This window comes from Lodderomyces elongisporus, chromosome 6 (assembly GCF_030384665.1).
Source record: "Lodderomyces elongisporus chromosome 6, complete sequence".
In the NCBI taxonomy this organism is placed as follows: domain Eukaryota; kingdom Fungi; phylum Ascomycota; class Pichiomycetes; order Serinales; family Debaryomycetaceae; genus Lodderomyces; species Lodderomyces elongisporus.
In genome coordinates this window covers 234,009-246,371 of record NC_083678.1, presented here as the reverse complement: position 1 = coordinate 246,371, position 12,363 = coordinate 234,009, and the positions used below count along the sequence as shown (strand labels likewise).

General features: G+C 37.2%; 4 protein-coding genes across 4 annotated transcripts; 3 read left to right on the top strand and 1 right to left on the bottom strand. All coding sequences in view use genetic code 12, as the record gives it.

Moving 5' to 3' along the window:
• Positions 1-1,271: 1,271 nt before the first annotated feature.
• On the top strand, positions 1,272-2,597 carry OSH6 (Oxysterol-binding protein OBPa; the record flags this gene model as incomplete). Its single annotated transcript, XM_001524672.1, has 1 exon — positions 1,272-2,597. One exon carries the CDS (start codon positions 1,272-1,274, stop codon positions 2,595-2,597), a length of 1,326 nt encoding a protein of 441 aa, XP_001524722.2.
• A 919-nt stretch (positions 2,598-3,516) lies between these two features.
• Positions 3,517-6,570, top strand: PIK1 (Phosphatidylinositol 4-kinase pik1alpha (PI4-kinase)(PtdIns-4-kinase); the record flags this gene model as incomplete). Its single annotated transcript, XM_001524671.1, has 1 exon — positions 3,517-6,570. The coding sequence occupies one exon, from the start codon at positions 3,517-3,519 to the stop codon at positions 6,568-6,570; it is 3,054 nt and encodes a 1,017-aa protein (XP_001524721.2).
• A 508-nt stretch (positions 6,571-7,078) lies between these two features.
• Positions 7,079-9,304, bottom strand: PVL30_004579 (uncharacterized protein; the record flags this gene model as incomplete). The annotated part of the gene is made up of 1 exon (XM_001524670.2): positions 7,079-9,304. The coding sequence occupies one exon, from the start codon at positions 9,302-9,304 to the stop codon at positions 7,079-7,081; it is 2,226 nt and encodes a 741-aa protein (XP_001524720.2).
• A 376-nt stretch (positions 9,305-9,680) lies between these two features.
• On the top strand, positions 9,681-12,047 carry RCY1 (F-box protein: endocytic membrane traffic, recycling ReCYcling 1; the record flags this gene model as incomplete). Its single annotated transcript, XM_001524669.1, has 1 exon — positions 9,681-12,047. One exon carries the CDS (start codon positions 9,681-9,683, stop codon positions 12,045-12,047), a length of 2,367 nt encoding a protein of 788 aa, XP_001524719.2.
• Between the last annotated feature and the right edge of the window lie 316 nt (positions 12,048-12,363).

Here is a 12,363-nt window from a genome sequence, read left to right as displayed (position 1 = left end):
ACATAATTAGAAACAAAAGTACATCACCTTCGCCAACTTGAAAGACTAAAGAGAAAAGAAAAGAGAAAAGAGAAAAGAGAAAAGAGAAAAGAGAAAAGAACAAAGAAACTTATCAAATTCTTACATTTCAATTGACAATCATGTAGTGGAAAAATTCACATGTAAATCCACCAACTGAATTGAGTTTGAAATGAACATTAGTGTTTGTGTTTGTGTGTGTGTGTGAATATGTGTGCCAGTTGTTCACCTTATTGTTTGTGCACTTACAAAAGTGGCGATTGTCTTGTGTTGGAATTGAAATTACTCCATAGCAACCTACAATTTATGGAATTGTTTTTACTTTAGAGTTTCTGAGATTTCCTCTTTATAGGAAATAAAAAAAGGTAGAATATCTTGTTGCTATCTTGCTCTCTTGAGAAATTGAGAGGGGAGAAGGGGAGGAGGAGGGCGAGGGGGAGGGGGCGAAAGAGGGTAGGTAGGAGAGAAATAAGAGGTAGCGCACTCATACAAGATTGGTAGAAGTTAGAAACTATACCTAATAAGTAAAGAGATTGGTAATAAAGAACTTGAAAAATAGAATGGCAAAGGAAAGAAATCGAATGAGAAATGTGATGGAAAGTCACTATCAAACTCTTATCCCCAATTGAAAAACAATAGTCAAGATTAGATTAACAAATAGCCATTGACAGTTGTAACAGTTGACCTTGCATTCTGGTCTATCCCCTCTTTCTTTTCTTGCTTCTTCTTCTTCGTCTTCTCTTTGCGTTCTCTTTTTCTTCTCCTTGATTCTTCCATTAGATTTTTCCACCCCTCTTTTCATTTTTTGCCATCGGGAACATCACAATTAAAATCTCGAATTCAGTTGCAATTCCGACTATCAGGTTCCACTTTCAAAGTTCTAAAGTTCCAAAGTTCCAAATCCCACGCTTCCCAACACTAACGTCGTGCGCACACGTAAAATTGCTCATTAGTTACACAGAAGAGAAGAAAAACAAAAGAAAATTTAAAAGCCCCCACCACCAAGCAAACCCCTTTTTCGAAATTATACATTCAAGCTTTGCATATACTTTTACTCTTTCACATTCATTCCAGATATAGGAAAAGGCAACAAGAAAACAATTTGAAAAACCGACACCACCTCCCTCCATTATATATCTATATTATTTCAAATTTTGCTAATTTCCACTCCCTCCCCCCCACTCCTTCTTATTTCATCTCCACTTTTCACTTCACTTCACTTCACTTTACGTAAATACAGATTTCAATTGAAGATGGGATTGACATCAAAGCTTGACAAGTTGAAATTACGGTCTCACGACGAATCTGCAACTCCCGCCTCCCCCACTAATCATCACCAACAACAACAACTTCAAGCAGATACCAGTGAACAATTTCTGGACTCTGAAAATGAGTCTGGCGAGGATGATGATCAAGCAAGATCCATCTTGATGGAAATCATTTCGCAATTGAGACCAGGAATGGACTTGACGAGAATTACTTTACCGACATTTATCTTGGAAAGAAAATCAATGTTGGAGAGAATCACCAACTTCTTCCAGATCCCAAACTTGTTGATGGAGGCCAATCGTACTCAGGACCCATTACTACGATTTGTAAACATTTTGAAATGGTACTTGGCATCCTGGCACATTGCACCAAAGGCTGTAAAGAAACCATTGAACCCCGTGCTTGGAGAGTTTTTCACATGCTTTTGGGACAAGTTGCCCGAAGGCGAGGGTAAAGCTTACTATTTATCAGAACAAACATCTCACCACCCACCTAAATCATCCTACTTTTATTTGGCTCCCGAAGAAAAAATCAGAGTTGACGGAACAGTTATCCCCAAATCCAGATTTTTGGGTAACTCCTCAGCAGCAATTATGGAAGGATGGGGTTATGTCACCTTGGGCAAATTTGGTGATGAACAATATGTAATGAACCAGCCAAACGTATACTGTAGAGGAATTTTATTTGGAAAGATGAGAACTGAACTCGGAGACCATATGGTTGTACGCTGTGAGAAGAATGGATTTGAAGCAGACATAGAATTCAAGACTAAGGGATTTATTGGCGGAACTTACGACGCCATTGAAGGAACAATTAAAGACTCTACAACTTTAGAGGATTTGTATCATTTATCAGGAAAATGGAATGAAGTGATGTACATTAAGAATGTCAAAACAGGCAAAAAGGAGGTTTTGTTTGATACTGCAAAGACCCTCAGGGTGAAACCACTGGTTAGACCATTGAATGAGCAAGCAGCATTCGAATCACGAAAATTATGGAAGCCCACTACTGATGCATTGGCCAAAAAGGATCAGACCACAGCCACCGAGGAGAAGTTTAAAGTTGAAAATGAACAAAGAGAAATGGCAAAGAAGAGATTGGAAGATGGAGTTGAATTTCACCCTAGGTTTTTCAAACCTGTTGATGCAGGTAAGCAAGACATGAATGACTTGGAATATATCATTTATAAACCATTGGAGCTTTCTGAGCCTTCAAATGTTTTGACTGATGAGATGCTTAGTGTTGCCCCAATCTTGCCTGGCCAGCACTATGATGACAAATTTGAAATCCCAGCATTTAAGAAGCAGTAAGGAGTCAGGACGGGAAAGGAGATTAGTAGCACCAAAGGCTGAAAACCAAATGTCGTATACCTGAAAACAAAAAATAAAGGGAAAAGACATATGTGTTTGGTTGGTAAAAAAGATGCACACCATGATAGACTTATGGGTGGTAATTTTGAATTTTTTTTGTTTTGTTGTTGTTGTTGTTGTCTATTTCAATTTTTTTTTTATTTTTGATCATTATCATATTCTTGTTTTTTGCAATTATACTCATTGCAGTTGTTATTTTTTCTTAGATATTTTACTTCTTTTGTTTAGACTAATTATAATTATATAGCACATATTTATTTATTTGAACTTGAAATAGTCTATAGATGAATAAATTTTAATTGATGTACTCTATAGTATAAGGGAGGAGTAGTTCAAAAGAGTAACGAGAAGGCGAAAAAAGTAAAAAAAAATCGAAAGCACCAAATTTAAGTTTAACGAGTAAATTGTAGAAATCATTCATTGATTTGGCGATTAATGTTGAAGGTAATGTTTGTGGAGAAAGGGGGGTGGGTAAAGGTTGGTTAGTAGTCTAATTTGCTCGGACAAACACATATACATAGACATACAGTCACACACAGACTTAGACACACACACACACACACACACCACACACACACACAAAAACGTACACATACAAAATTTCCCGCGGCGTTGATTTTGAAAATTTCAACCCGACAGAGATCCAACACCCTCGCCAAAAGCCAAAAATAATAAAAAAAAGTAGAATACTGATCCCGAACATCAACAAGTAATTTTTTTTAAAGCCACTTTCAGCTTCTTCTTCTCCTTCCTTATTTTTTTTTTTTTGTATTCCATTTATTCATTTGATTGGATTTTTATACTATTATCAATTACCATAAATACAGACACTGATACTGACTCAAGCACATGAAATGAAATGGATGGCATAAACAACGTTAGAGAGAAAATCAATTCACCAGACTTGTCTCTACTACAATGTATTGACCTATTGCGGATCCATTGCTCCAATATTGGATTGCTGCATGCACTAGTGAATAGGCTATACTCATACCCATATGAAGAGGTTGAATTCTTCATTCCGCAATTCGTCCAGCTCTTGGTTATGTTTGAGACTGACTCAGTAGCCTTAGAAGAGTTTCTACTAGACCACTGTGCATCATACCCGCACTTTAGCTTGACTGTGTTTTGGGTCCTACAAGCATTTCTTTTTGAGTTGCGTAACGAGCCGACATCATATGCTTTCCAGATTGTTCGGAATTTGATCAATAAACTCCAGGATATTTTGTTCAATTATGACATTCCAAGTGTTAAAGAGCCCAAGTTTCGGGAAAACCCATTGCCTGCATTAGTTTTGTGTGGAGCAGTGGCTTCGTCATTTGCCACGCCATCGTTGAATAATTATATATCTAAAATGATCAAGTCGCAGGGCAAACAACAGCGGTCGCTTGTATTCAAGTTGGCAAACTTCCAAAAGACCCTTACAAAGAACTTGACAATGAAAAACCAAGCAACATCAACTTTAGAAGCTATTGGCGATAACTTGTCAAAGGAAGATCTCCAAGAGGCTATACAAATATCCTCTTCATCCTCCTCGCCGGTATTGAGTGGGAAAGAGATATTGGCAAATAGTCGTCGATTGGCAAACCAGTATCTGCTGGATGATTCCGAGGAGACAGGCGTTGGTACGGATGAAGAAGATACCAGATCCAATAGACCTAGAAGTTCAACGCTAAACCATGCATTTTCCATCGCCGAAGATCAGATTAAAATTAATACTGCAATTAAATTGAAGAAACGACGCTCGCTCAAAGCTATGCATCTGCATTCGTCAATACCTGGTGCAGGTCTTGGCGGTGTCGGTGCTTCTGGTATTTCTGGTATTTCTGGGACCTCTGGGACCTCTGGTGCGGCTGCAGCCCTTAATTCTCAAAGTGGACTTGATCGTCCTTCGCAGGTTCAAACACAATCTCTTCCTGATCTTACACGAAGCATGTCGCGACCTGAATTGCCAGTGACCGAGTCTGAATATTTGGTAAACCAAGTGAGATATTCTGCAGACTCGTACCTGGCGAAGGGTTGGCCACGCAGAGCAGCAATTGCAAACAAGTCATACCAGGAATTACTAAAAATACTTAGAGTGAACTATTCGAAAAAGCAAACAGAGTTTATGATGTCACTACAGGATATCTCGATGAGGTTATCTCTGGTACCCAAGGCAGCACGCGTTTCTGCATTAAGGGCAGAGTTGTCAATTTTGAACGATACGATTTTGCCTTCGGAAATCGATATACCGCAATTGTTACCTCATACAAGCAATAGAAATAAAAAATTCCACAAGATTTTGAGATTGAATATCAACGAGGCGTGTGTCTTGAACTCTGCTGAACGTGTCCCATATTTGCTTTTGATAGAGTACTTGAGTGATGAATTTGATTTCAACCCGTTTACCGAGTATAATCAAAAATTGATCACTGAGAAATTGCAATCACGAGAAAGTAAAAATAGTCCAGATATTTCCGCCAACACGACTATTGATAATGGTAATAATATCAATAATATTAATAGTAACAACACTATTAATAACAGCAATAACTTTGATCAGGAATCAATAACCTCAGATGCACAAAGCTCTTTCATTGCTGGTGTTGGTGGTGATGATGGCAAATTTTTGCCCTTGGATGAAACCGATTTGGGCGAGTTATCAATTATTGATTCCCATGTCATAAGTGGGAATCGTAGTCGTTCGCAATCGGGCAATTTTTCACCCGGAGGCAGTAATTCAATTGCGTCTGGATCTTTACCCGCTGCCCCACAGTCCTTAAACGCGGCAGATACAACACTGTACCTTGCTGACCAAATGCGGATTGCATCACTTATGCTTCAGCAACTTGAGAACTCAGGACAGGCCAACTCGCAACAATTTCTTTCGATAAAAACTCGTATTATTGATTCAATGATTTCACTTCAGGACCGTTTTGAAAGTATTGACTATGAGAAAATGAAGGAGTTGAGAACAGATGAACAAGGTGCAGGCCAAAGGAAACTTGAAAATGATTTCAAAATTGGTGAGGATTGGGAGGCCAAGAAACGGCGTATTAGAAAGGCAAGTGCCTATGGCCACTTGAAGAACTGGGAACTATGCAGTGTTATTGTTAAGAATGGAGATGACTTGCCACAGGAGGCATTTGCATGTCAGTTGATAATTTTGATCTCCAATATATGGAAAAAGTATGGTATCCATTTCTGGACCAAAAAGATGAAAATTCTCATTACAAGTGCCAATGCGGGCCTAGTTGAGACAATCACAAACTCAATGTCAATTCATTCGATAAAGAAATCGTTAACTGAACTATCTATAGCAAGTGGCGAGAATTCCAAGGGTAGAATCTTTACGCTTCGTGATTATTTTGAAAAACTCTTTGGCCCACCTTCGAGTCGTGCGTATAGACGTGCCCAAGGAAATTTTGCAACGAGTCTTGCGTCGTACTCTGTTATTTGCTATGTTTTGCAAATCAAAGATCGTCACAATGGTAATATAATGATTGACCACGAAGGCCACATCATTCATATCGATTTTGGTTTTCTTTTGGGTAATTCGCCAGGCTCAAATATCGGGTTTGAAGCGGCACCATTCAAACTCACCACAGAATACATTGATTTGTTGGGAGGTATGGAGTCTGAACATTATCAAACATTTGTTAGTGTATTCAAAGATTGTTTCCGTGTTTTGAGGAAAGAATGGACACAGATTGTGAGTATTGTTGAACTAATGCAGAAGGATTCAAATTTACCATGTTTCAATAATGGAGATAACACAAGTGTATTGTTGAAACAAAGACTTCAACTACAGTTATCTGATGACGACCTTGATGCTTTTGCAGAGACGTATCTTATAAATAAGAGTTTGAATAGTCTTTACACGAGATGGTATGATCAGTTCCAGTTGATCACCCAAGGAATCTTTGCATAGGGACAGAGAGAGAAAAAAACAAACAAAACAAAACAAAAATGTTTGTTTGGAGAGTGGTATGATAGGTGGCTTGTGCATCATTTACATGTAGATGACGAAAAAGAAAAAAACAAACAAACAGAAAAAAAAAGACAATTAGTAAAGAAAGATAAATAGAAATTTAGAAAGGGGCCAGGTTTGCCATAAAATATATATAAATATTATACTGTAATGCTTTTTTTTTTCGTGGTAAAATTATGGGTGATGAAGTACAAGATATTTGTAAGTTCTATTCTTTCTTTTATAATTTTTTTGCTTTCTTATATTAAGTCTTTTGAAGGTTTCGTCCATTTGTCGCAACGGTTAAAAGGCAAATATTATCAAGAGTATCTAAACTATCTGAAGTTTTGTATTAAAATACGTCTATAAACATAATTTGTCATATTGGTGTAAGCAGTATTACTACTTGATTAACCACTCGCTTTAACAGTTTCTCTTAATCCTCAATGTTTGTGAATTATGAAAATAATCACCTCTTTTTGCGCGGTTTTCGATTATCCATGAATTGAATCAAACTTCTCATATGACGGTTTTTCTCTCCAAACCCATTCAACCAGGTTATAGTTTCTGGGTCTAACTCTCCATGCCTCGAACCTTCTTTGATAGCATTGAAAATTTCATAACACGACCTCATACCAATTTTATAAGCAAATCCCGATTCTTTCGCTTTTTTCAAAAAATCATTCAATATAGAAATCTTTTCATCAACACTGTATTGAATTCTGTTTCTCATAATACCAGTCACTATTGCGTCAAAGTATCCAGTCAATTCAGTGGGTGTTTCGTGGTAGTAATTGAGCAATTGGAAAGCATTAGAATAATCGCTTCTCACTAAACTTTTGACTAACCAGTATTTGATCCACATTTTTGGACCCTGAAGCATCTCCATAGTGTCACATAGGGTCGAAACGCCGTTCTCTAAACGTGCAACAAATCTGTAAACGTCATACGATATTGTTTTGAATATGTACGTTTTGGCAAACTCATCATTGCCAAAACGGAAACTATCAGATTGTATGGACTCGTAGAGAACATCCATGGTCTGGGCAAGTTTATTAGGTGGCAATATTGAGATTGCTTGAGCAAATTCCCTAAATGAATTGTGAAACAGTTTTTTGTACTTTTTATCGAGCTCGTAGTATAGGTGTTGGAAATTTCCCGGTTCCTTGAAAATCAGTGCTAATAGTTTATTTACAATGCTTAACAAAATTTCGCCGTCAATGGTATGGGCTCTAACAAGCACACTTCTGTGAATTTCAAGAAGCGTTTTGCGAGTAGTGATATTAGCGCGTGCTAAATTTTTCAAGTCTTTTAGTGTCACGTCGTCAGATACGCTCAATGATTTGATCAATTGTCTTGCTAACAGCCGATTGCGGTGAAAATGTTCAATAAGACTCACTCGTTGTGCAGGGGTATAGTTCTTGTAAGACAATGCCAAGTCGCATTGATCTTCTTCGTTGAGATGACTGAATAATCCGGTAAAGTTTGTTTCAAGAGGTAATAGATAGTCCATGCACTTGACAAGCAACGGTCTTTCCAAGTCTTGGGCACAGTGCCAAAATGCGGCTCTAAATTTATGAAAATTGGTAGTGGAGTTTTGGTAAGTTTCATCTCCAAGTCTAGTTTCTTCATCGAGAAGTTTCTGTATAAGATAATTGGATATACGCTCATGTGATCTACCCAATCGATATGCCAGAAAAATTGTAAATGTGTCAACTTGTGAATGCAACATATATATTACATCCGCATTGTTCAAGTTGACACACAATTGCTTTTTTGTAAGCAATTCTTCTACTGCCCCAGTAAAAACTTCAATCTCCAATGGAATATCGTTTCCATTCAAAGTCAGTTGCATTTCAAATCTTGGGAACACTGATGTCAACCATCCCGGCCGTCGAATAATTTGGGGAAACTTGAGTAACTGATTCACTATTTCATATTTAGAGGCATCATTTCCATTTTCTTCGCCATAAATTATTTGTATGATTCTTTTGAGACATAAAGTTTGCGAAATAAAATCATCTTTGGCGAATGAATAGACCGCTGCAATCGATGAGAGGTTTGCAATCTCCTTTGATTTCTGATGCACAAATTCAGCGTCAATATCGAACACTTCATAAAGTGCATTGTAAATATACTTCCTGTAGCTATCTCTTCCATCCAATTCGGGCATCTGAATAACGAAATCTAAAATTGCAAAGTCATTCTCCATTACTGATAAATATCGTCGCACATTTCTTAGAAACTCATCTAAATCCGTAAGCGAGTTGCCCATAAACAATGCCCAACAACTGGCATAGTGCTGATGAAACAACAATCGTTTCAAAAGTAATCTTTCAGTAGATGCGCTTGCTGGTGGCTCATAAAAATGGTAATATAGTTGCGGATCAATTTGAGTAGGGTCATATGAAAGGATGGTGGAAAGTTTATTCTCCGTATCCGCTGCTCGTCGAAGGTCGTTATGCAAATTGGGTACTCTGTCTATTAGATCCTGTACTGGTTCATTTATTATATGGTCATACAGTGACGTGATCTTGTCGTTGATGTAGGTTGCTATTTTCTGTGGTAGTGATGACTTTACATTTCGGTCGAAAAACGTAGTTGGTTTTCCAGAGACTCGTCGGTAGGCCTGGTAGAAGTGTACTGGTAAACTCGTGTTCTGGGTTATATTTTTGCATCTCAAACATCGTAGCATTACTATATGGATCGCATTACTTTGTGGAGGGGATGGGAAGGGGGTAAAAGGGGGACAAAAGGAGCAAAAAGAATAAGATAGTGGAAGTGAGATGACAAAGTAAGTTCGATGGAAAGTTATGTTCAAGATTTGATCGATTTCATAAAGCTGCAAATTCTTTTTAGATTTTTTTTTTTTTTCTCTCCAACTCATTGTCACACATACCCAGTTCATTAATATTTTTTTTTATTTTTTATTTTTTATTTTTTTTTCTTTTTTTTATTAAAAAATGTAAAATTTGAGCAGGTTTTAATAATCGCGATTTTCTCACGAAAAATTACCCATTCTTGTATTGAAAACCCTCAAGTATGCCCCCACATACACAAAAACTAGTGTCATGGCTCAGGTGTTGTGGAACTCAGATATAGATGTGTACAATAAGGACAAGATACCACTACCGATAGCACGAAGAATTGCTGGCTATTTACCAGTCAAGGATCTCTTATCGTTCAGCTTGGTATCGAGAAACACTTTTGAGGCAGCCAGTGATCCTAAACTATGGGTTTCTTTGCTCAAAGCTCTTGGAGCTTGGAGCTCGGCAAAACCACTTACAAAGGAGGTTATTAAGCAAAAAAACCAGAAAATGGATTACTTGGACGATCCATTGAGGTGCTTGGACTATGTATATCGGTCGCCGAAAAATGCTCGGTACCAAGTGCTCAAAATCCACAAATGTTTAGCACCATTTTACTATGACATTGTTGGTAACAAGAGCTATGATAAGTTGCGAATTTTCAAAGAGTACCAGACTCCGGAGGAGCAAGCTAAACTACTAACCAACATGATGGCATATAATCGAATTGACTATATTGAGGACTCGAGAGCTATTGGTCACGAAAAACTCTCAGAACTCTTTGAAATATTTGAAAATGCGCTATTGAGAGAGTTGGAGATCCATTTTGACTTGGAAGATTATGAAAAGACAAGACAGTTTGTTATGATTTTGGTGTCGTTGAAAAATCTGCAAACACTAATTGATTTTTTTTTGCAAAAGAGCATTTTTGATGGCGATGAAGAGAAATTCAGCTTGACACCCAATGAAGTTGAGCAATTTTTCAAAGATGAGCAATTAGATTTGGAAGCATTTGGCAAGTTTTTTGATAAGCTCGCGAATGTGTTCAACGAACAATGTGCGATTATTGATTTGATATTTCCTCAATCGGTACCGATGATGTACAAGGTATGTGAAGAATTGATTTCAAATAAATTAACTGAATTGATCTTAGTCTTGACCGAAGCTTCGAAAAAATATGGACTTTATTTGCAAACTGTACCATTCATTTATCAAGAATTGGGGACAACGTTTATTGATCAATTGCAAAAATCAGAGAATTGCGGAGAATCTTATCATCAACTTGTTCAGGAACTTATTGATATGCTGTTTGAATCCTTTGCCGCCGAATATATGCGGGAGGAGGTTTTGCAATGTAAAACCTTGGCAAAAGTAAAAGTGGAAGATTGGAATGAGAGCATTACGAAGCGAGAGGCGGAAACTTCGTCAAGGATTTTGGATAGTATCAAGATTGAGTCCAAAAACGACTTTTTAACAAGTTTCAAGAGTGTTTTCACTCTTGGTTTGAGTAAGGATGACACAACAAAGGAGAAAATATCTGAAATGCAAGCTAAAGCAAAAATTTTGTCGGAGAACATTAAATCCCTTGACAAGATTTTTAGTCCCGAGGTGGTGCTCGATTTGTTAAACAATGCCAGACTGGCATTGGCTCGCTTATTGACCTTTCGTGATTTTTCAATCTCGTCTTTAAGATCAGATATTTTTCAATCCGTGCAAGACATCTTCATGGAAGTGATGGATGTGATTGAACTCGAACATTTGCGACCCGGTTTTGACAAGGCTCTCACTTATTTGCAGACCTATAACCCAAACTCTCCTACTTACACTACAGAACATAACGAGAAATTTGCCGAGCCTTTGGTGATGTTCTTTGACTTGATAAATATGGCTGATGTTATTATACAAATGGTGGAGATTTTTTACAAGGAAGAGATTGTACATAAACAATTGGTGAAAAATGAAAACAGTATATTGAACCCTTCGTTGCAAAGCAAAAAGAAATTGGAGGCATTGGTTGATAAGAATGTAGCAGATGGTCTTAATATTGGAATTGAAATATTGGTTCACCAAATCGAGATATCATTTCAAGAGTACTTACTCGATACAGATTATTGTCCTGCAGAAGGTGCCACACCATTAACCATGGCTAATTTTGGTCCTACGGATGCGGCACAAAAAGCGACAAAGATTCTAGAGGAGAATATGGATTTGCTTACTGGTAGTGCAGATAAGTCAGTTGTTGATGTTTTCCAGCAAGAGATTGCAGAGCGTTTTTTTCAAACTGTTGTAAAGCTCATTAAGAAGCGTTCGATATCCGTATTGGGTGCTACAAATTTGATTTCAGATCTCAACTTGTACTACGAATTTATTGTACAACATATAAGGACCAACAAAAGGTTTGTTGTGCCATTGTACCTGGCATTAAAAAAGATTGGCAATTTGTACTTGATAAGTGGAGATGACTCCAAAGCAATTGGGAAACTCGTTAGTGATTTATCAAAGTTCAATGGAATTTTCAGTCAAGAGGATATTTACGAGTTTGTTCAGCGAAGACAGGACTGGCCGTTGATCAAGCGACACGTGGAGAAAGTGATGTATGGATTCGGTATGGGTGAATGTAAGTTTATGTGAACAAGAAGAAAGAAGAAAAAAGAAGAAAAAAGAAAAACATTGATTTCAAGGTCCGACAATTTTTTTTTTGTATGAAATTTTAATAGAATGAACATGACATAATTTAAAAGCAAATGGACATAAGATTCATAAAAATGAAAAAAATTAAAAATATAAATTAAAAAGTATATAAAGTTGACAAATAGATAGACATTTCTCACTATAGAATACTCAAAAAGTTAGGGCAAATTAAAAAGGGAAGCATACTTTCATTCTTGACTGGCGTAATCCCCCTCTTTTATTCCTCACGTTATTGTATATGTAGTTCTTTACCATT